The sequence below is a fragment of the Entelurus aequoreus genome, linkage group LG13, assembly GCF_033978785.1.
Source record: "Entelurus aequoreus isolate RoL-2023_Sb linkage group LG13, RoL_Eaeq_v1.1, whole genome shotgun sequence".
NCBI lineage: Eukaryota > Metazoa > Chordata > Actinopteri > Syngnathiformes > Syngnathidae > Entelurus > Entelurus aequoreus.
Window position 1 is genome coordinate 24,549,889 of NC_084743.1, and position 24,226 is coordinate 24,574,114.

At 38.9% G+C, this 24,226-nt stretch overlaps 1 protein-coding gene across 2 annotated transcripts in view; it reads right to left on the reverse strand.

Annotated features, from left to right (window-relative positions):
• The window catches only part of dnah7 (dynein, axonemal, heavy chain 7), a 213,917-nt gene that overhangs the window by 57,341 nt on the left and 132,350 nt on the right, over positions 1-24,226 (reverse strand). For both annotated transcript variants that reach the window (XM_062067607.1, XM_062067606.1), the window contains exons 50-60: positions 23,936-24,126; positions 19,991-20,124; positions 19,581-19,916; positions 18,365-18,491; positions 18,072-18,266; positions 6,642-6,734; positions 6,399-6,575; positions 6,067-6,228; positions 4,170-4,370; positions 3,810-3,971; positions 3,111-3,293 (exon numbers count right to left, since the gene is read on the reverse strand). In XM_062067607.1, the coding sequence (XP_061923591.1) occupies positions 3,111-3,293; positions 3,810-3,971; positions 4,170-4,370; positions 6,067-6,228; positions 6,399-6,575; positions 6,642-6,734; positions 18,072-18,266; positions 18,365-18,491; positions 19,581-19,916; positions 19,991-20,124; positions 23,936-24,126 (1,961 nt within the window). The remainder of the gene's footprint in view (positions 1-3,110; positions 3,294-3,809; positions 3,972-4,169; positions 4,371-6,066; positions 6,229-6,398; positions 6,576-6,641; positions 6,735-18,071; positions 18,267-18,364; positions 18,492-19,580; positions 19,917-19,990; positions 20,125-23,935; positions 24,127-24,226) is intronic.

The window sequence follows — 24,226 nt, forward strand, 5'->3', positions numbered from 1 at the left end:
TGAGAGGAGACACAAACACGACACAGAACAAACCAAAAGTAGTGAAACAAAAATGAATATTATCAACAACAGTATCAATATTAGTTACAATTTCAACATAGCAGTGATTAAAAATCCCTCATTGACATTATCATTAGACATTTATAAAAATAAAAATAAATGAATAGTGTCACAGTAGCTTACACTTGCATCGCATCTCATAAGCTTGACAACACACTGTGTCCAATATTTTCACAAAGATAAAATAAGTCATATTTTTGGTTCATTTAATAGTTAAAACAAATTTACATTATTGCAATCAGTAGATAAAACCTTGTCCTTGACAGTTATAAAAGCTTTTTACAAAAATCTACTACTCTGCTTGCATGTCAGCAGACTGGGGTAGATCCTGCTGAAATCCTATGTATTGAATGAATAGAGAATTGTTTTGAATGGGAAAAATATCATTTTTGAATCGAGAATCGCGTTGAATCGAAAAAAAACGATTTATAATCGAACCGTGACCCAAGAATCGATATTGAATCGAATCGTGGGACACCCAAAGATTCGCAGCCCTAGTAAATAGTAACGTGATGTGTTGTTTATTCTTATAAAGAAATTAGTTTGTCGTTACTATGTCAAAGCCATTTTTGTTCATTTTGTCCATTAATGTTAGGTTTATAGCCTCACGCTTGTCCGCGGGGATAGATGGAGCATCTACTCGCTCACTGCTGTGAAAGTCACTAGCTGTTCAGTTAACAACTACTTTTTTAGCCACCCAGCTGCTCTACTACAGTAGCTTAGTCCGCGCGGGCTATGGGAAGAGGCACTTTGAAACCGAGTTGTAGCTAAACATTTGAGACACAGCGAGCAGCATAAAGGAGCTATCGTTAGCTTCTGTGCTAAGTTGCTAACAGAAGTAAGGAACAAAAAGAGATGAGATGACTGATAAAGTCGCTACAAAGAGAGGTATCGGTTTCCAAGCAAATTGGTGTATGTGTAAATAAAGCTGTAGCTTTAATACCTAAATGCAGTCGCTGACCAAAGCATCGCATCACTCGGAAGTCGACAAGTCAGCACCGCGCCACCATATTTAAAAAAATAAGTTTGATGCGCAGTGCATCATTGTGCGTTAGAGAAGCCTCCGTAAACACGCAAGAGGCAGGGTTGAGCCAAAGAGGATGCTCTGTGATTCGCCCGCCAGGCACAGAGAAGAGCAAACGGTCGTAACAAAGACACATCTGAAGATGTACCGGTATGGCGGTATTGTCTAAAATATATACCGCTTTGTAAAATATACCGGTATTTACTATAATCCCGATATACTGCTCAGCCCTACTTTACAGAAATATGATTGCTCATGTTTTTCAGTTAGTAAGATTGGTGTGGTATCGCATTGTGTTATGCATCACAAACTCAAAAGTGTTTCAGGTGCTAACACAAAAGCAAGCTTACGGCTGCACTGCAAAAAGTGAAATCTAAGTAAGATTAAATATCTCAAATAAGGGTGATATTTGCTTATTTTCTGTCTGATAAGATCATTCTTCTCACTAAGCAGATTTTATGTTTAAGTGTTTTACTTGTTTTAAGGGTTTTGGTCCTAAATGATCTCAGTAAGATATTACAGCTTGTTGCTGAGATTTTATGACCTATATTGAGTAAAACATGCTTGAAACTAGAATATCAACTGTTGCAAAGCTGTGTCATCAACACTCACAAGTATAAAACTACTTTTTTAAAGTAATAATTTCTTACTTCAAGCACGGAAAAAAAAAATCATGCCGAGCGCATATCATTATGTCAAGATAATGGCACTAGCATTTACTTAATTTAAAAATATTTTTCAAAATATTGAGCAAAAAGGTCTCTGTTTTTTTCTACCAAGAAAAGTGCACTTGTTATTAGGGAGAATATACTTATTTTAAGGTATTTTTAGGTTCATTGAAGTTAGGTAATTTTACTTGTTTTGGAAAGTCTTGACAAGCCGAATTTTCTTGTTCTATTGGCAGATAATTTTGCTTAGTTCAAATAAAATACCCGTAATTATTGTATTTTTTTTTTCTTGTTTTTGAACACTGACTTTTTGCAGTGTAATACCGTAGCATGCCGTAGCAAGGCGATATGTTACTACGCTGGAAAGAGTTCCTCAGTGTTCGCACTTACAATAACAATGTCGCCACAGCTTGGGTATTACACAGGTTACAGAACATAAATGAAGTATTGTTGGCGGTTTTTGGATTCATTTTTAAAGTGATTAAGAGGTAGGATGGATTGCTCACATTAGCTACATTTCTAGCCACCTACAACGGCTAGAATACTAAAAAAAAAAGAATTGTGAACGATGTGAACAAAATTCCCCCAAAAAAGTGCAGTTTCCCTTTAATTTAAGCATCCTCAAGATGTTGCAGAATCTTTAAACAAGATTTTCTATTTGTGGTGGAAATGTATTTGAATAGTTACACTACCGTTCACAAGTTTGGGGTCACATTGAAATGTCCTTATTTTTGAAGGAAAAGCACTGTACTTTTCAATGAAGATAACTTTAAACTAGTCTTAACTTTAAAGAAATACACTCTATACATTGCTAATGTGGTAAATGACTTTTCTAGCTGCAAATGTCTGGTTTTTGGTGCAATATCTACATAGGTGTTCAGAGGCCCATTTCCAGCAACTATCACTCCAGTGTTCTAATGGTACAATGTGTTTGCTCATTGGCTCAGAAGGCTAATTGATGATTACAAAACCCTTGTGCAATTATGTTCACACATCTGAAAACAGTTTAGCTCGTTACAGAAGCTACAAAACTGACCTTCCTTTGAGCAGATTGAGTTTCTGGAGCATCACATTTGTGGGGTCAATTAAACGCTCAAAATGGCCAGAAAAAGTTGTTTGGGTGACCCCAAACTTTTTAACGGTAGTGTATGTTCCCAATTTTTTTTTTTTAAACTACAATAAAAAAAATTGTTTTATTCATGTTAACATTAAGATTAGTCAATGACTAAAAATAAGGAAATAGCTCTTAAAACTAGGTACATTTCTAGAAACACAATTTTAAAACCTGGAAAGTGGCAAATTATTTGGTGCACACACCAATTTTCAGGAAAATTGGTGTCATTCCCAGCAATACTTACATCTCCTTCAGGTGCGTAGTAGATCCCACTTGGGTCAAACTTATAGTTGGGATCGTCAACGACCCTCTGGTCGTAGAAAATGGCGAGGATTGTGCGTAGGGTCCGCCGGTCCCAGTCATCTGTCACACGTCCTCCATAGTTACACTCACCGGTCATGTAGCGCAGGGCATCAAACGGCACTTCCTGTAGTCAGCAACAGTTTTAAAAAGCCGCCCAGAAGTGATCTTTTTGAATTTGAAAAAAACCTACGACGGAGTAAATTGTTATTTCCAAGTGCTTGTTCTTTTTTTTTAACTGAGAAAATTGCTGAAACTCCCTTGAAGGAGGGGGCAGGATGTGGCCCGTGTGGCATTTACTTGAGTGAGGCTTACATCTAAAATAATTCAGTGACACTTTGGTTATGTAATGAAAATGTCATCTCATAAAGAATATTACTATTTCTACAACTGGGGTTTGCGGGTTAAGTATGTAAAAATGTCAACGGTATTTATGAATATAGCTGGTGTACGCTCACATGGGAAGGAGCCTACTTATTTAAATAAAGTAAAAAATCACTGCAGGAGCACAATAACTAACTATCCTGTATATTCATTTGTCCTAATATGTAATGATATACTGTACTGGGACTCTGGGAATAAAACAACTGCAACAATATCCATAAAATGGTGGCAGTTGGCAATGAATCGTCTCCCTGTCTACCTGATGCTGCTCAAGGAACATCTGTAACTGCTGGACGGAGATCCGAAGGTCAGTCTCATTGAACTCGTATGGAATGTTCCATCCTAAAGGTCCAAACTTCCTTCTCTCCTGGGTCAGAGCATGGAAGAAGCATAGGCCGTACAGGAGTTTCCTGAACACAACCTGGAAGGAGGGGAAAGTACGGCACAATGTAAAGAATGTGTATCTGGAAGGTGTGGATGGAAGGTGTGGAGATAAATAGTCGAGGCTGCTTCCACAGCTGACACTGATTAAGCACACAGCGAGGTGATAACAAAACATGAAACGCCCGGTAATGGCGGCAGAAGGGCAAGCCACCTGCACACACAAACACACTCTCACCGGTTTGCTGGAGCTGTCAAAAAAATTCGGGTCAGAGATGGGGTCCATTAGGAAGGAGCGGGCGATGTTAGGCCGCAGGCCCTTTGGCGCCTCGTTGGTCATCTTCACCCCATTTTGGAGCACCGCCACTGGGAAGGTGGGCGATGGGTAACTGGTGAGCCACAGTCTGAAGTCGGGGTGGGTGGACTCTGGGTTCAGTTCCTGCTCAAAAAAAACACACCAAGGGTTAGGTCGAGGACTAAATTGTATGGTCATACAAAACTGCATAATATTAATGGCTGAAATACAGAGGAACCCCAAAGCTGAAATAGTTATATATAGAGATGTCCGATAATGGCTTTTTTTGCCGATATCCGATATTCCGATATTGTCCAACTCTTAATTACCGATACCGATATCAACCGATACCGATATATATATAGTTGTGGAATTAACACATTAGTATGCCTAATTTTACATTAATTAATTAACAATTAATTAAACAATGTAACAAGGTTTTCCAAAATAAAACAACTCAAGTTATGGAAAAAAATGCCAACATGGCACTGCCATATTTATTATTGAAGTCACAAAGAGCATTATTTTTTTTTAACATGCCTCAAAACAGCAGCTTGGAATTTGGGACATGCTCTCCCTGAGAGAGCATGAGGAGGTTGAGGTGGGCGGGGTTGGGGGGGGATAGCGGGGGGTGGGTGTATATTGTAGCATCCCGGAAGAGTTAGTGCTGCAAGGGATTCTGGGTATTTGTTCTGTTGTGTTTATGTTGTGTTACGGTGCGGATGTTCTCCCGAAATGTGTTTGTCATTCTTGTTTGGTGTGGGTTCACAGTGTGGCGCATATTTGTAACAGTGTTAAAGTTGTTTATATGGTCACCCTCAGTGTGACCTGTATGGCTGTTGACCAAGTATGCCTTGCATTCACTTGTGTGTGTGAAAAGCCGTAGATATTATGTGATTGGGCCGGCACGCAAAGGCAGTGCCTTTAAGGTTTATTGGCGCTCTGTACTTCTCTCTACGTCCGTGTACCACTCCGTACAGCGGCGTTTTAAAAAGTCATACATTTTACTTTTTGAAACTGATACCGATGATTTTCGATATCACATTTTAAAGCATTTATCGGCCGATAATATCGGCAGTCCGTTATTATCGGACATCTCCAGTTACATACTTATATATTTTGTCTTTTCTGATTTATAAATGTTGTTACAATGTTGTATACTCGTATTAAACAATGCCAAAGCATCAAATCATAAGGTTCATGCATTTTGGCGTAAGCTTGCAGTTTTGCAGTCTAAAAAAAAAAGGTAGTGAAGTGTAATTCTGGTCTTGTCACCCACTCCCGGGCAGGAGGGCAACACGGCAGTGCGGCTGGATCAAAAGAGACGTCGGAGACGCTTTGCAGAACAAAAAGTTGCTTTATTACAAGCGAGCGTCGTTATTTAGGTCTGCAGTACCTGGAGGAACTCTAGTCAAAAAATGAAGGACTCCTCTCTGGACAAGCCAAACCATCCGTTTTTATATTCATCCTTTCTGTTCTGGGTGTGTGTGCTAAGTCAGGAGAGCGCATCCTGACCATAAAAGGCGATGTTCGTGTGTAAGTGTCTGGAAAACAGCTGCTTTAAGTCATAACTCAAATGTTGGCGTTGAGCTGGACAGGTAGTCTTTTCTCAAGGATATGGCTATCACTTTTGCATTCCGAAGTCCCAATTAGAGCCGCGGCACAGTGGTTGAAAAACACTGCTTTAGACTACTACAGTGAGCATTTTCAGTAGATATTCTGAAGGAAAAATTGTACCTTCGAAGCTATTTCGTAACAGTTTTTCATACAGTATCTGTATGTCAGCATGTTTATTATGCTGTTATATTATTATGCTATGTGTAAATCTGAGCATTCTAACCTCACAGACTCTCTCCATTGTGGACATCCATGATGTGGCTAAATGACAGTTCTGGAGAACCACCCAGGTGCCGTCAGCAATGCCTGCTTCAATCATTTTCATAGCAATGGGACCCTGGCCTTGGCCCAGAGAAAGCGACGTCAGCTTATCCCCCGTGAAGCCCTGTAACACAAGAGCATATGAGCATATGTAGAAACCTTGGACAGGGAAATGATTCCTTTATTTATAATAAAAATGTCATTGTCTTTAGGACTCGTGTGTGAGATGAGTACTGGCTTCAATTCGTGGAAACAGCAGGTTTCATAGATGGTGAGTGTGACGTGTGTAAGTACCATTTCATGTCCAAACTTGAGCAAAGCCGCCATGGGGTCGGAACCTGGCGACAGGATGAAAATGAGCGGGGCGCAACATTGGCTGTCACCGAAGGTATTACTCAGGTTGAAGGGCGGGGCTTCAATGAAGGGGCGGCCCAAACTGGCAGAAACAAACTCCTGTACCATGGGAATAATCTGGGGAAGGTAACAGTGTAATTAGGAGACTTTGTGGTATCCATGGAAAACATGACAAGTGCTGACCTTGTCTGGTCGGAGACATCGGATCACCAGCATCCTTTGAAACTGGGTAAGCTTGTCCTGCCACTCGTTAGGGAGGGGAGTCTGGTGGGGGTTCTAAAGCAGGCACGGAACAACATATAAGCCAATTAGTAACGAGAATTTATTCAACTTCAGTTTGGTTACTTCGTTTTTTGAATGAGCTTTACTGCAGAGGGCTATTCCTAAATAAAAATAATGATGGAAAGTGCCACTCTACATAGCAACCGAGGCTGTGGTCAAAGTTGGAATTACTACAAAACACATTTTACGATATTCAGAACTCAACTACCATCTGCACTGCAAAAACTGAAATCTAAGTAAGATTAAATATCTCAAATAAGGGTGATATTATCTTATTTTCTGTCTGATAAGATCATTCTTCTCACCAAGCAGATTTTATGTTAGTGTTTTACTTGTTTTAAGGGTTTTGGTCCTTAATGATCTCAGTAAGATATTACAGCTTGTTGCTGAGATTGTATGACCTATATTGAGTAAAACATGCTTGAAACTAGAATATCAACTGTTGCAAAGCTGTGTCATCAACACTCACAAGTATAAAACACATTTTTTAAGTAATAATTTCTTATTTCAAGCATGTAAAAAAAAAAAAATCAAGACTTAGACACAATTGTGTCTCATATTAAAACAGATGACAGCCAAATGGACTTTGCTGTTTTATTTTCAATGAAACAATAGAAAATACGTACTCATATAGTAGTACAGTTGTTATTAGTGAGAATATACTTATTTTAAGGTATTTTTGGGTTCATTGAGGTTAGCTAATTTTACTTGTTTTGGAAAGTCTTGACAAGCCAAATTTTCTTGTTTTATTGACAGATAATTTTGCTTAGTTCAAATAAAATATCCTAATTTTTTATTTTTAAATCACAATTTCCGCCAGTCCTGATGTGTGTAATTTTTTCTTGTTTTTGAACACTGACTTTTTGCAGTGTGGGGCTGAAATAAACATAATGCACCCCCCAATTTGTCACTATTCATGTGTTAGCTAAACCACGACAAATGGGGTCAAATTAATCCCATTCCTACAGTATGGCTGTCTAAACCGGCCCTGTTGCATAATTAAATTAGCTTAAGAAAAGACCCAAATATTTATACACAAATGCAATTTATTGTCAGAATGTCATTCAGGAATTTAAAAAAAAATGATTTTACTTGAATGCATGTCATTTATTTGCCCAAAACTTGGTTACAGTTTTATCTAAAGTTATATCAGACTGTATGTTGGAATAAAGGTGCAGAGATCTGCACTACTTAAAGGCCAAATGCTCTTTTGTGTCTTATCACCAAAGTTTACATTTTTGGTACCATATTGGGGTTTGTACTTTCAATGTTTAATGTTGTTACTTTACGGAATATTTATATTTTAATAAATTTTTATCTCTATGGATATCATATGGCACGCTGCAAACTATTGAGTACAGATCAATACCAAATGCTCTAAAGTACTGTATACAGTGGTTTTATTCTTCGATCAGTTAATATTATTATATTTCACATTAAAGATGTACGAACTAAATAGCGTATAAAATAACAAAATGAAAAATAACATCCCAGTTACTTTGCTGAGTAACTAGTTTCGCTTACAATGAGGTAACTACTAATTCAATTATTGTTTGTAATTTGTAGCTATAACTAATAACTTTTTTAAGGTAAGATGACCAACACTGTGCACCACAAAGAGCATTAGACCGCTAAATCTGTCATGGCCCGGGCGCACCCCATCTGCAATCAGCACACCTGTCACTTATGAGCTTCCTGGGATTCTTAAGCCTGCGACCTGTTCCCGTACAGTAAGCCAACAACCCCTAGCTCTATGCAATCTCTCTCTCTCTGTGTTTCTCCCCCTCCATGTTCATTTGTCTCGTGTCCCTTGTCGTTCCAGCAGCCTTTCCTCCGTTCCCGCGTTACGAGCTGTGTGTCTCGTCTCCCCGTATCCCCTCTGGTTCCCTGGCTGCACCTTTTGGATCTCGACCTCCCGCCTGGACACGGACTTTGGACGCCTCACTCCTGCCTTTGATCTCACGCCTGCTCACGGACATCCGAGCCTGCCTTGCCCCTCTTGGACTTCCGCACCTCGCTCAACACTACCGGTAACACACTGCAGCTAATCTCTACACACATTTTGGATTAGTTTACACAGTCCATTTCTTATTAATACATAAATAAATATTGAGTTTACGACGTCTCCGCTGTCTGTGCCATCTTCTTCCCCTGGACATGTAACAACATCGACACTACAGGAAGGAGCGCTACTGCATTAGTCACGTACAGTATGTAAGTACTAGAGTACATCCATGTGACGTTACTGACACCTTGTGACCAGTTAGAACACATTACTACATCTGTTTATTTCCCTTAAAAAATGCCATAGATTTGACAAAAAAAGTGAGATTTTTTTATTTATTATTCTAACAAGGTTTAACACAATCCCCCAGTAGCCTCCTTTGTTGGCTCTGCGTTCACACCTGGAAGATGCCAAATTGCACCACTTAGTCCGGTCTTGTTTTTGTCTTGTCCTGAAATGTTTGCCAGCATTGTACAGTCGGTAAGGTTGTATTTCTGCCTGGTTCTTGTGAGAATCTTGCATGTGACTGAAGCATTAAGGAGTGGGACTATCCAGGACTAGTTGCAGTGTGCTCAAACAACCCCCCCCCCCCCCCCCCCCCGGTACCATCTGTGAGCAGATGATACTGTATCATCTCTTTCTCTTTCTGACTTATCAGGTTTTATCAGGTCGGTACTGCATTCTTCACACACACTTATAAAGTCAAGGGTTAAGCAAAATTAGTGGTACCTCCTGTACAGTTATACCACTCCTCTTTTTGTTCTGCCTTTTGCCAACTCTAGTTCTTTTTGGTGCTTCTGTTTTACCTTTTGCTGTCTTCCTGATTCTTTCTAATAGTCTGGCATCTCGTATTTTTGTTTGCCTGGTTATTATCCGCACCACTTTTTGTTATCGTCTTGGCGTCATGATCCTTTTGTATTTTACTTTTTACGTACGATCGTTTGCAACGTTGTGGTAGTGTTTCTGTTACACCTACATGTACGTCTCGTTTTCGTTGCAACTCAACAATCAAATCCTGACAGAACGCTCTTCATCAAGCTACCTTTAACATCAAAGAGGCTTTATGACAATCTGTTTGGAAGAAAATTGTCCGAATATTTGTATCTAAGTTATCACAAAACTTTGTGTTTCAATGAGTTCCCGGCGAGCAGACAAAAGCTGTCTTTGATCTTACCAAGCAGAAGGCTTGTAAAACTCTACTGTGTACGATGGGAAGCGACATGAAGGCGTCGGTTTCTTTGATCTATTGTAATCCACAGGATGATTTTGTCTTGACCCGAGATCTACAAAGCGGAGAGGAAACAGAACCTGACGCAAGATCCAGGCATCTTTTCTTTGAACTGTTTTGTGACCAAAGGCAACGGCTGTTTACGACCCGTCTCCCCTTAGAAACAGCTGTTGCCATGTAATCAAGGAAAGTCCAAACAAAAGAGGAGGCATGCAACCTTTCGTCAGAGCGTGGGACGACACTGTGCAAGGGTACAGGTCTACGCGTTTCTCCTCATTGAGCTAAATTGAATCTTGTCTCTGTTTAATTCCTTGCTTTTTGTCTGTTTAATAAATGTCCTCAGTGTTTGAACCTGACAGAAATTAGGAGTGTTTTGTTTTAAATTGAGCTGTTTCAAGATTAATCATTGCAAAAAGAGTGGTGATTTGTCGTGGAGAATATGGATAGCATGACGAATATTTGAATATTAAAAAAAGAAAGATGCGATGAAACAGAAAAAGTATGAACAACTGGAACGGACTAATACGATACATTGGAAGAACGTGCACCAGTGCAATGCTAGAAAAAAAAAAAGAAGATTTACCTCCCGAGGGCTGTTTGTCGAGAGTTGTGGCTATATTTAATGGCAGGTGCTGTGAGAAAGAAACACCTACAAACTTATGGGGATTGTGCGTGTGTGTGCGTGTGTGCGTGCACAGGATGTATGCGTGTTTAAGTGTGTGCGCGCTTGACTGAACAGCTGCTCTTTAAACTAGACTGAGCTAATGTAAATTCTGCAACCGGAACACACTAGATTTAATTAGATATAAATGTAGTGGCGAAGTGGGTTGATTATTAATCAGAGCGTGTGTGCATCTGTGTGACAGCAGCGAGACAAGAAAGTGCGCTTCATACAGCATCATGTGCACCACATATCGATTTAACAGCTTTTCACGCAACCAGATAACATAGCTGCTTCTGGCAAAATACGTAATGAAAAGATTTAATTAGATAAAGTTGCAGTTCCTTTATCATCAAAAAGACAGTGTATATCCTCACAGGCAAACAATTCCTCTTACACTTTCTTGCTAGTGTTAATAGTTTGTGTTAAAGGAGAAGTGACCTTTCTTTCTATTTCTTTCTGCCCATCATTCACAATTCCTATGTAAGACAATACCTTTTTTCATGCATTCAAAACCATAAATTACAGCCAGTACAAGGTGGCTAAATATGCAGTTAATAGGAGTATACTATTCACCTCATAAAGCCCTCTAAATAACCATCCAAAAACCGCCAACAGTACTCCATTTACGTCTTGTGACCTGAATATTAACCAAGTATTAGTGATATTGTTATTATATCTGCCAATGTAGACAAACTGTTTTTAGTGGCGGGGTGATCGCAGAGAGCTAATTAGATTATGCTGTGGCAGAGGTGTGGACTCGAGTCACATGACTTGGACTCGAGTCAGACTCGAGTCATGAATTTGATGACTTTAGACTCGACTTGACAAAATGTAAAGAGACTTGCAACTCGACTTAGACTTTAACATCAATGACTTGTGACTTCACTTGGACTTGAGCCTTTTGACTTGACATGACTTGCTACTTTCCCCAAAACCCAAAGCTTAAAAAGTTATTTGGGAGCGCTCCGTATCTTTCATTTTGTACGTGTCTGTCTATCAGCGTGTGTGCTGCCTGTCAGCTGGTGTGCTGTCAGTACAACAGCCAATCAAATTAGTTATACGTTGTATTCATCACACAGCATTCATCCAATAAAATTGCAGGACAACCACCGAACAAGAGTTGTCAAACAATGCGGCAGAGAGAAACAATTATGCCAAAGTTGGTTTCGTTCGGGTATAAAAACTACGACTTGGTCAACAAAAAACGAATTGCGTATGCAAATCACGCAGTTCAAATATTACAGACGGAGACGCAACAACTTCCAACTTCGTTCGACATTTGAAGTTGCCCAAAGAAGGGTCAGTTTTGAATGTAAGATAACGTTTATTGGCTAAGTAACATGACTTTTATTTGCTGTGTAGTTAAATCACTGAGGCTGTAAACTCACTGCTAACGTTATAACCATAGACATGTTTTAAGGGTACGCAGCATTGAGCGCTACTGCCTATTGGCGCAGACGAGACGCGGGGCCGCCATCTTGGAGTGGTGATCCGCTCCACTCAGTGCAATTCATTTGTCAGGAGCAATGAACTGTCAACGCATTTAATTCATTTTACCTCACTGAATACCACTGATTTTCACGTGGTTTTTTGTCATACGTGTAGCTATGATAACGGACACGTTTTGGCAAGTTTTATTATTCATAGTTTGCTTAACAGTAATATAATATTCTTATACAGACGTCCGAGATCAAAACTGGGAATATAATCCCAGAGAAGGGGGAAAAAACGGTAAGCTATTTTTAAATGATTAGGTTATATATACATGCGTATATCCTACATAAACAATGTATGAATACATTAGATATCTATATATCTTATAGACTGTACCTCTGTTGCTGCAGCAGCAGAGAGTTTATTCTGTCTTGACACTTTGTATTGATATTTTGTATTACATTCTTCCCTTAAATGATCATGTTTACAGTGATTGTTATGTATGTATTTTTTATGTATGTCGCTTTGGATAAAAGCGTCTGCCAAATACTTAAACATATATAAACACCTGAAAGTCTTTATATCAGCTAAAACCACAAATTTGTTTCACTACATTCAGAATAAAACCAAATGCTGTTTTACCCAACAATGTTAGTATTTGAATATTGTTACTTGAAGACTTATTCCTGGTTACAATTATACTGTTAAGAAAGTATTGTCTTATATTTTGCCTAAAATGAGAATGCATCATAATCAGTGGCGGCTGGTGAATTTTGTTTTAGGTGGGGCTGAAAGTTTGTAAACCAAACCCCTGTAGGGGGGTCATCCTCCCCCAGAAGATTTCTTTGTGATTTTCACATACAAATATTGAAGATCTTTGCTCCTTCTCAACTCTGTGGTAATATTATTTTCATAAAATACAACCAACAGTATGTTAATGTTTGTTTTTGCAAATGTGTTTATTCTGTAAAGGAATGAGTTAAATGTTTAAAATTGTTTAAACTATTAAAATTACTGTTAATAGTGCTATTATGAATTGCAATGTCAGCACTATTTTTTTTCTTGCAATTTCAAATGCACTTGTTTTAATAAATAAATACAGCGTTTTAAAAGCATACACAATCTGTGTAAAAAATATTAGTCTGTGGTTAAAAGGACTTGAAAGGACTCGAAACTCAAAATGCAGGACTTGGGACTCGACTTGAGACTTTCCAGTCTTGACTTTGGACTTGACTTGGGACTTGCCTGTCTTGACTCGGGACTTGACTCGAGACTTGAGGGCAAAGACTTGAGACTTACTTGTGACTTGCAAAGCAATGACTTGGTCCCACATCTGTGCTGTGGTATTGACATATTTAGCCGGTGAGGTGCTGCATTACCTGTGAGGCCCGTGTTTCTTCGATTTAGCCAGTGGGATGCCGTCTTCATTTTGGCCCAGCGCCACTGGACGGTACGAGTGCAATAAGCAATAAAGCCGGGAGCGGTGTATTCATATCATATTCAAATTGCCATGAGTCTAATAAATAGCTGCCATTTTCTGGTGGCCAATGAAAGTTACTCAACCATTAATTTTACTTGCAAAACCATACAGCACAGTATTTCCTCATCATGACCCAATCCAAGCAACCTTCCCAAGTCATGGTGCAAAATCTCCAAATCAACCAGCACCTACATTCAACAAACATGATCACACATAACACAACCTGCTCAATGAACTTTGTGAATATTATAACAAAACATCTAATCAACATAAAATAAATAAATTAATACAAATTACACCCATTTAAATCTATTAAAAGAAATGATGGGAAAAATGCAAAACACTTTCTCCACACTTAATATGTAGTCATACATATATATATATATATATATATATACATATATATATATATATATATATATATATATATATATATATATACATATATATATATATATATATATATATATATATATATATATATATATATATATATATATATATATATATATATATATATATATATATATATATATAAAAGTTAAAAGTTAAAGTACCAATTATTGTCACACACACAATAGGTGTGGCAAAATTATGTATATATACATATTTATACACATATATATGTATACATATATACATATACATATATATATGTATATATGTAAAGATTGGCACACAGGAAGTGAATGCGTCGCCGCTATAAATATTTTGTCTGCGTTAACTCTTATAATAACAATATCACTAATACTTGGTTAATATTCAAGTCACAAATGTAAATTGAGTATTGTTGTTTTTGAACGGTTATTTATTGGATTTTATGGGCGAAATAGTGGAGCTCCCATTGGCTCCGGTGTAAGCGGACTTTTATTTACATTTATTTAATATTTAGAATTCATAAAAAAATAAAATAACCATCCATCGTCATGTCTTTCATAATGATTGTGAACGAAAGGCAAAAAAAAAAAAAAAAAAAAAAAGTGCAGTTCTCCTATAATTTTCCTCCTTCTGGCAAAATGGAACACCATAGATGTCGCTTGCTTTGGCCTTTGATTTGCCTTGAAGAGATGAAACAATGATTTCACCTTATTTCTTATCTGTACGCACATACACATGTTGGTCTCTCTGCGGGGCAGGAAGATGGACAAAAGCTTGTGTGACGAGCGACCATTTTCAGAGAATGTGCCAGACTTTAGACAGCTCGGTCTTCTCTTCAGCTTTGGTTTTGCTACAGTTTATACTTAATCATTTATGCAGACTAAAATGTTAATCTTCAATCCTAGTCACTTTGCCCCATTCAGACATTTTTAGAATAAAATAATCTGGGAGGGTCCAAACAGTACCTTTGTACTTAAAAGAAGCATTTTGAAGACAGCTCATCAATGAGCGAACGATAAAAAATTATAGGAATGAGAATTCTGAGCATTCCAGTCCATTAAGAATGTCACAATTGTCTCTGTAACTTGCATTGACATTTCTTAGAAATTCGGATGGATAGTTCCAGGCAAACATCTGCCAAATGTCAATTTAACAATTACAATAGCCTCCAAAATGTGTGTGCACCTTATTTGTCTTGAGGTGCTAATAAAGTGACGCTATAGCCGTATGTCCAAGCTAATCTGGAGCCCAAGGAAGGCCCCAAAGCCCACCACTATCTAAAATGACTACTACCAGTCATGCATACCAACTGTCCAATCGGAAAACATGACCTTCAGAAACTCCCTGTGACGATTGCCTAAAGGGTACGAGCATGATGAATGCATTTCGAATGAAGGAAAGTTGGAAGTGTGGTGGCGCACAGAAGGCCACGGCACACTCCTGCACTGCAAACTGCCCCAAGTGAGCCCTGAGTGAACCCTATTGTCTTTGTATACCTTTTAAAATCTATGTGTGTGTTAAAGCTGTGAAGTGCATTACGAGGATGATGTCCATACAGCCACCGGGCAAAGCAAATACGACAATATATTTTTTTGGACTTTAAGGATGATTGTCATAGTGATCGTTAGACAAAACTGGAGGGGTTTTCCATACTTAGGTTGAATACTGATCTAAGTCAAATCTTCTAGCAGGCAGAGGGGCTGGCGAGGAGGAGATCGTACAACCTTCTAAAACATTTCCCCGTAATTGCTTTCCAGGAGTGAATGGGTCGACATTTTCAACAGAAGAAAATTATCTGGTCTCTCTAACAAGCATTGTCAGCATATTATGTGTCGTTTTATGTTGTATGAGCTGTACATTTGGAGACCTGGGTCCAGATTTCTGTGTTGGGAGACAAGAGGCAGAGATCATTTGACTATTTTGCGGTTGGAAGGGCTACTGAGGTGTCTGAAAGAAGGTTATTGGGAGGTATTATTTTTTTTGGAATGCTTTTGAATTTGTTGTTTTGCTGAGATGAAAGGTTTGAAATGTATTACTAGTTATGTTAATTTGATTTTTGATTTATTCAGTGATTACAGTTACTGGTAGGGAAGAGATACTTAGCCTGAATGACTAAGATCCAAATACAACGCACTAAACAGTGTGTGCAAACAATTAAATAGCATGTACAATAAATGGGCATGTTTCGTGTGATCTACTAAGACTGCGTGTACAATTAAAAATGATTCAAATGGGTATTTTGCATGTACAGTATGGGGCTTTCACCACAGAGACACTCGATCATTTTTACCGCACATTCATGTTACCTGTCGGTGTTTTGTTAAGTTTTCAAACATGCAGGAGACATTTACCACTTTTTATGAGCATTTTAGAATCAGTCGGACTCGTGCAGTGCATCTACATCGAAATGACGACTTCAAGATATATATTTAAACAGTGTACATTACAAAAGATAAATTATGATATTTTTGGAGAGGGACTTCATGGTTTCATTTGCAATCTAGGAACAACTCCAGAATCAAACATCTTGCGAACAGACTCAAAAAACTGGGTTATAAAATGGACTGTGGATCAAACTTAACACAACATTTACACCAAAGCACATTAAATACATAATATTTGGACCGCAAGAAGGCGTTTCAAATGTAGATTAAAATCAACAAAGGTCTCCTTTAAACTGATAATTTCCAGGTTTCAAAGCTAGATTTTGGACAACACACTTTGGATACAATATTGTGGAATGTTTAAAGACCTACTGAAATTAGATTTTCTTATTTAAACGGGGATAGCAGATCCATTCTATGTGTCATACTTGATCATTTCGCAATATTGCCATATTTTTGCTGAAAGGATTTAGTAGAGAACATCGACGATGAAGTTTGCAACTTTTGGTAACTGATAAAAAAGCCTTGCCTGTACCGGAAGTAGCGTGACGTCAAAGGTTGTGGAGCTCCTCACATCTGCACATTGTTTACAATCATGGCCACCAGCAGCGAGAGCGATTCGGACCGAGAAAGCGACGATTTCCCCATTAATTTGAGCGAGGATGAAAGATTTGTGGATGAGGAAAGTGAAAGTGAAGGACTAGAGGGCATTGGAAGCGATTCAGATAGGGAAGATACTGTGAGTGGCGGGTGGGACCTGATATTCAGCTGGGAATGACTAAAACAGTAAATAAACACAAGACATATATATACTCTATTAGCCACAACACAACCAGGCTTATATTTAATATGCCACAAATAAATCCCGCATAACAAACACCTCCCCCCTCCCGTCCATATAACCCGCCAATACAAATCAAACACCCGCACAACACACTCAATACTACAGCCTAAAGTACCGTTCACCTCCCCGAAGTTCATACAGCACATATATTTCCCCAAAGTCCCCAAAGTTATGTACGTGACATGCACATAGCAGCACGCACGTACGGGCAAGCGATCAAATGTTTGGAAGTCGCAGCTGCGTACTCACGGTACTGCGTATCCAACTCAAAGTCCTCCTGGTAAGAGTTCTCCACAAGCCAATGGTAAAGCTTGACTGTCATCTTTCAGGAATGTAAACAATGAAACACCGGCTACGTGTTTGTGTTGCTGCAGCCGGCCGCTAATACACCGCTTCCCACCTACAGCTTTTTTTTTTGCTGTCTCCATGGTTCATTAAACAAATTGCAAAAGATTCACCAACACAGATGTCCAGAATACTGTGGAATTTTGCGATGAAAACAGACGACTTAATAACTGGCCACAATGCTGTCCCAAAATGTCCGCTACAATCCGGGACGTCACGCGCAAACGTCATCATACCGAGACGTTTTTAGCAGGATATTTCGCGGGAAATTTAAAATTGCACATTACTAATGTAACCCGGCCGTATTGGCATGTGTTGCAATGTTAAGATTTCATCATTGATATATAAACTATCAGACTGCGTGGTCGGTAGTAGTAGGTTTCAGTAGGCTTTTAATATGTACTGTATTTAAATTTTGGGGGAAAAAATATTGTAATAAGGGACCTTTATTAGTTACATATGTTTTAAAAAAGCAGGGTTTGGCAGGAACTATGTTGCTCAGGTAAACTTACTACAAAACCATTTGAGACAAAGTATTAATCAGCCATGACTCAGATGATGACACTTACTGTGCTGTCATAGACCTCCTTCCACATATTCCTGTTTTGAGTCATATCACGGCGCAGGCCTTTGAATGGCTCCATTGCATCCAGCCGGCAGATCTCGTCCCAGGACTTCTTGGGGAGCCATGTGCAGGGATTTGAGTAGGGGTTGTCCAGCCCAACGCCACCCGTCAAAAGGAAGTGCCAGTCATCCTCATTGATCTAAGATATGAGGATGCAACTCAAATCTTTGGTGCACAAGTTTGTAAGCCATATTGCTTGACAATAAGCTACAGTCTGTCAGGTGTGTATTTTCCTACCATGGAGCTGTGCATCAGTAGACTGACGCAGAGGCAGAAGGAAAAGAGCAGCTTATCCTTCTCAAAGAGTGAGCGGCACACATTGACGTACAGCGAGTAAGTAAAGTGATCTCTCAGAATATTCAGCCTGAAGAAGATGAATGAGTAAGGACTTAATAATGCGCAGCATATGTTTCACATATTCTAAAGAAAAACAACTAAACCTAAAACTCTGGTTCACTTCAAACATTATGAAGCATGCTGAAGAAAGCGCAGACCTTTGTCAAGGCTGAACACTTGTGTCCTATTGGTAGTGGCCAGGGGTCGGCAACCTCCACCACACAAACAGCCATTTGAGCCTATTTCCCACCAAATAAAACCCACCGAGATACACTCATGCATAACATAATCATGTTTCATCAAACATATATTAACGTAATATTCCTTGCCCTGATGTGGGATCTGAGCCGAGGATGTCGTTGTGGCTTGTGCAGCCCTTTGAGACACTCGTGATTTAGGGCTATATATGTAAACATTGATTGATTGATTGATTGAACGTAGTTGCCCTACGTGAAACTGGGTAACACATGGCACACTGACAAAGCTTAACCTATTGTTACTATAACAATCTACAAGGTTAATATAGTTTGCTTCTCTTTCTTCCCCTCCATTTATCTGCTTGTTTTTGTATTTCAAGTTATCATTACATATACGCATTGTTGCATTTGAACAAGTGTATTGTTGATAATAGAGGTAATTATTGTTATTATTCATTATCAATAGTGCTATTTCTATTGGTATTTGTATTGCTCCATTTGTAGTGTAATAATGTTCATTGTCATTTCTGTATTATTATTTATTTCACTAACTGCTTCTTTGCTATCACGTTTACCATCATATTTGTACATACCCTATTTGCTGATGTTGTTCTATTGTTGTTGTTGTTGTTGTTATTGTTGTGTTTGCTGTTGTTGTCTTTCTGTCTTATCCCTCTCTTGTCCCCGCAATTTCCCCCTCTGTCTTCCTGTTTTTCTATTTCTATCCCCTCCTGCTTTGTTGCAAAATTCCCCAGTTATTTCCTTGATGCTCATTGATAGTGGTTCAGACGCAAAAGGTTTGTTTGAAAGTTTAGTTGACGTCTAAATTCTCTGAACAGATTTTGGAGATTTTCCTGTACTGTGTTTTGTGTTGCGACCTATTTAAATGATGTGCAGTGTCAATGATCAGCTACACTTACCTCAGCTCCAAGTCATCGCTCTTGTCTGAGTTGTCTATGGAATTGATGAAGAGGTTAATAAACCAGGTGAGGGAGTACTGGTACATCGGCTCAATGTTGGCCAAGTCAGCAATGGCGAAGAAGAGTATGGCAGAATGAATGGCGATGGATTTGTAGCCCAAGCGCGTCTCATCAATTTTCCGCTCGGTCACTTCAGCCACCGCCTGTTTTTCCGTGATTTCATTGGCTAACACCTTGGACTGGGAGAGAATGGTCACGGCTGTTTCATCCTCCAGGATGTTGCCCTCAGAGGAGGAGAGCACTTGTAAAATTTTGTCCTCAATCTCCTTCAATTGTCTGGCAAAAGTGAAATAGTGTGTTTCTTCAACTGCAGTTTGAACCTGGGTTTGGACAAGATTGCGATAGTGTACCTTTTGTTCTCAGCTCCTTGCAATATTAGAGCCTGCTTCTCCTCCTCAAGATCAGGCCTCTCTCGAGCCACCACAATTCCTAGCAGCTGGTCCTGAATACCCTCTGGGGTTATCATGAAGTTCAACAGAGTCACCTGTAGCACACATAGTTGGAGTTAGGCCTTGTCAAAGGTTTAAATAAGCAAGATCATCTCGGCTGTTAGTTTCACAGCCAGTTGGCCGTCAGAATCTGGGTCCCCACATCTACGGTCCCCTCCAAGGTTTCTCATTGTATCCCATTGGGTTGAGTTTTTTCTTGCCCTGATGTGGGATCTGAGCCGAGGATGTCGTTGTGGCTTGTGCAGCCCTTTGAGACACTTGTGATTAAGGCCTATATAAATACACTTTGATTGATTGATTGATTGATTGAGAATAGTGACTCCACGTTATGGCAGCACACCTGTAAAAAAAATGTACACTACCGTTCAAAAGTTTGGGGTAACATTGAAATGTCCTTATTTTTGAAGGAAAAGCACTGTACTTTTCAATGAAGATAACTTTAAACTAGTCTTAACTTTAAAGAAATACACTCTATACATTGCTAATGTGGTAAATGACTATTCTAGCTGCAAATGTCTGGTTTTTGGTGCAATATCTACATAGGTGTATAAAGGCCCATTTCCAGCAACTATCACTCCAGTGTTCTAATGGTACAATGTGTTTGCTCATTGGCTCAGAAGGCTAATTGATGATTAGAAAACCCTTGTGCAATCATGTTCACACATCTGAAAACAGTTTAGCTCGTTACAGAAGCTACAAAACTGACCTTCCTTTGAGCAGATTGAGTTTCTGGAGCATCACATTTGTGGGGTCAATTAAACGCTCAAAATGGCCAGAAAAAGAGAACTTTCATCTGAAACTAGACAGTCTATTCTTGTCCTTAGAAATGACGGCTATTCCACATAATTGTTTGGGTGACCCCAAACTTTTGAACGGTAGTGTATATGGCAATGTTCTTATTTATAAGTGAGTTTTCCATTTATTTCCACAAGTATATAGCGTTCTCTTGCACAGCCCTACGAAATGTATTCGTCCCCCAGTCAACTTCCTGAACAGGATTTTATATTTGAATTAATTAGATGAGTTGATATGAATTTTTCATCATTTGCCAGTTTTTCCAGTCACTGTTCGTGCAATCATCGGGCAGTCTGCATGCAAATCATACACAGTTTCAGTCTTGACTATTTATCTCCTTTTACATATAGCAGCAAAGGTTTTATTTTATTTTGTGAGTAGCTCAAAGTAAAGCCACAACAAGAGGAGCCTGATGAGGTGGATCGGGCATCTGGTCAGAATGCCCCCTGCAACGCCTCCCTGGGGAGGTGTTGAGGGCATGTCCGACCAGTAGGAGACCACGGGGAAGACCCAGGACACAATGGAGAGACTATATGTCTCCCAGCTGGCATGGGAACGCCTTGGGATCCCCCGGGAAGAGCTGGACGAAGTAGCTGGGAACAGGGAAGTCTGGACTTCTCTGCTTAGGCTGCTGCCCAAGCAACCTGACCTTGGATAAGCGGAAGAGGATGGTGGGATGGATGGTTTTATTTTATACGTTTGAGGCAGCCGATGGCATCCAACGACTACCTAAATGTTTGTTTTGGATTTAAATTGTTGTATAATTTAATTGTTTTTTTTCTGCAGCTAAAAAATAAATAGTAATTTCAGGAGCTCAATGGAAGTTTGGCTTAATAAGATTATATATTTTTTAGTTGCTATTTCATATTGTTCTGTTACTAAATGCCAATGTTAAATATAATACATTAATAATCTTATATAAAGCATTTAACAAATTATTGCCGCCTAATCTACAACGTTTTTTTATAAGACGAGTGCAGGCTCATAATTTGAGAGGCTTTGGATATTTCTCATTGCAGAGAGCTCAAACCACTCGTAAACGTTTTTGTGTGTCTGTATGCGGAGTAAAACTATGGAACAAACTGGACTTACAACACAAGCAAAGCCAAACTATTAATCGATTTAAACTATTATACAAACATTGGGTCTGGTTCAAATATAGAGCTGAGGGTCTTTAATTTGACCTGCTGTTGTACTCTGTCTCAAAGTGTTAACATGTGCTCAATGTTTCCTTACCATTATTGCTATGTTGTCTATTACCATTATTGCTATGTTGTCTATTACCATTGTTGGTATTTTGTCTATTACCATTGTTGGTATATTCATTATTCCTACATTGTTGATACAAATTATTGTTACAGTGTAATAATTATTGTTACCTGTGGTAATGCCACTATGATACAACATTTGTATTATAATCCTTAAACAAAGTAACAGTGAAACTCATGTGAATAATCACTGAATGGAGAACTGGGGGTGGGATTAAATAAATGATCTTCTTCCCACTCCCTTTCAGGCAAAACGGGACAACCATGCTTTACATACTATACATTACCTTTTGCACTATATTAATTTATATTATTATGTGTTGTCAACTTTGTACTTTTAAAAAAAATATTATTATTATTTTTGTATGTCACTGCCTGAAATAAATAAATAAATAAATGAAAAAATGAAAAAATGTTGTAGTCAAGATCACATAAATCTACACAAAGTCAAAATCAACACTTTGAGGAGTTAAAGGGGAACTGCAATTGTTGGTTTTAACAGTCCTTTTGTAAGAGAGAAACACATTTGTATGCATTATAACTAAGGATGTCCGATAATATCGGACTGCCGATGTTATCGCCCGATAAATGCTTTAAAACGTAATATCGGAAATTATCGGTATCGGTTTCAAAATTATCGGTATCAGTTTCAAAAAGTAAAATGTATGACTTTTTAGAACGCCGCTGTGTACACGGACGTAGGGTGAAGTACAGAGCGCCATAAACCTTAAAGGCACTGCCTTTGTGTGCCGTGCCGGCCCAGTCACATAATATCTACGACTTTTCACACACACAAGTGAATGCAAGACATACTTGGTCAACAGCCATACAGGTCACACTGAGGGTGACCGTATAAACAACTTTAACACTGTTAGAAATATGCGCCACACTGTGAACCCACACCAAACAAGAATGACAAACACATTTCGGGAGAACATCCGCACCGTAACACAACAGAACAAACACCCAGAACCCCTTGCAGCACTAACTCTTCCGGGACGCTACAATATACACCCCCGGCTACCCCCCCCCCCCCCCCCGCTACCCCACATCAACCTCCTCATGTCCCAAATTCCAAGCTGCTGTTTTGAGGCATGTTAAAAAAAATAATGCACTTTGTGACTTCAATAATAAATATGGCAGTGCCATGTTGGCATTTTTTTTCTATAACTTGAGTTGATTTATTTTGGAAAACCTTGTTACATTGTTTAATGCATCCAGCGGGGCATCACAACAAAATTAGGCATAATAATGTGTTAATTCCACGACTGTATATATCGGTATCAGTTGATATCAGAATCGGTAATTAAGAGTTGGACAACATCGGAATATCGGATATCGGCAAAAAAGCCATTATCGGACATCTCTAGTGAGAACTGGTATCCTACAAGCTACCTGTTGGAGAGACCTCCGTTGTGTCACCATCATGAAGTTGGACACAATACTGTATGTTTATGTTGAACACCTTTAACCCACGTGTCAACTGGTGTAGACTCCAGCTCACACTCTTTAAATTACTTTCAGCGTGTTTGTATATGTAGATACATGCTACATTTTTCCTGACATTAGGCACAGGGACTGTCATTCTAACAAAATAACTGTCACAGATAACAGTACAGTCTGCAAAAGTGTTTTGGTGCTGGTGTGTATTTATTTTCACGTTGATAATGAATCCTCCTTGCTAATCAGTGGGTGATCAACAATTAAAAGGAGTTGGTTGAAAACTGATTTTTTTATTTCATTTTAAATCAACCCTTTTAAATATGAGGGTTCTTCCACTTACCTTGACGGAGGTCTCAGGCAGGTAGTGTGGGTTACGTAGCTTGGTGGTGATGTAAAAGCGAAAGTCGGGTGCATATTCGATGGTACTGTCTCCAAGGCGGATACACACAGCACCACCCTGCTTAAAAGTCTGTCTCAGCAAAAGAGGCTCAAGGATAGGGTCCAGCTCTTCACCAACATTCTCCAGCAGGACTAAAAAGCAACATTAAAAAAGTATAATATATTCAAGGAAAGATCACATACTTCTGTAAACAGGCTTATATCAGGTCAGAAACTCAATGTCTGAGTTTAA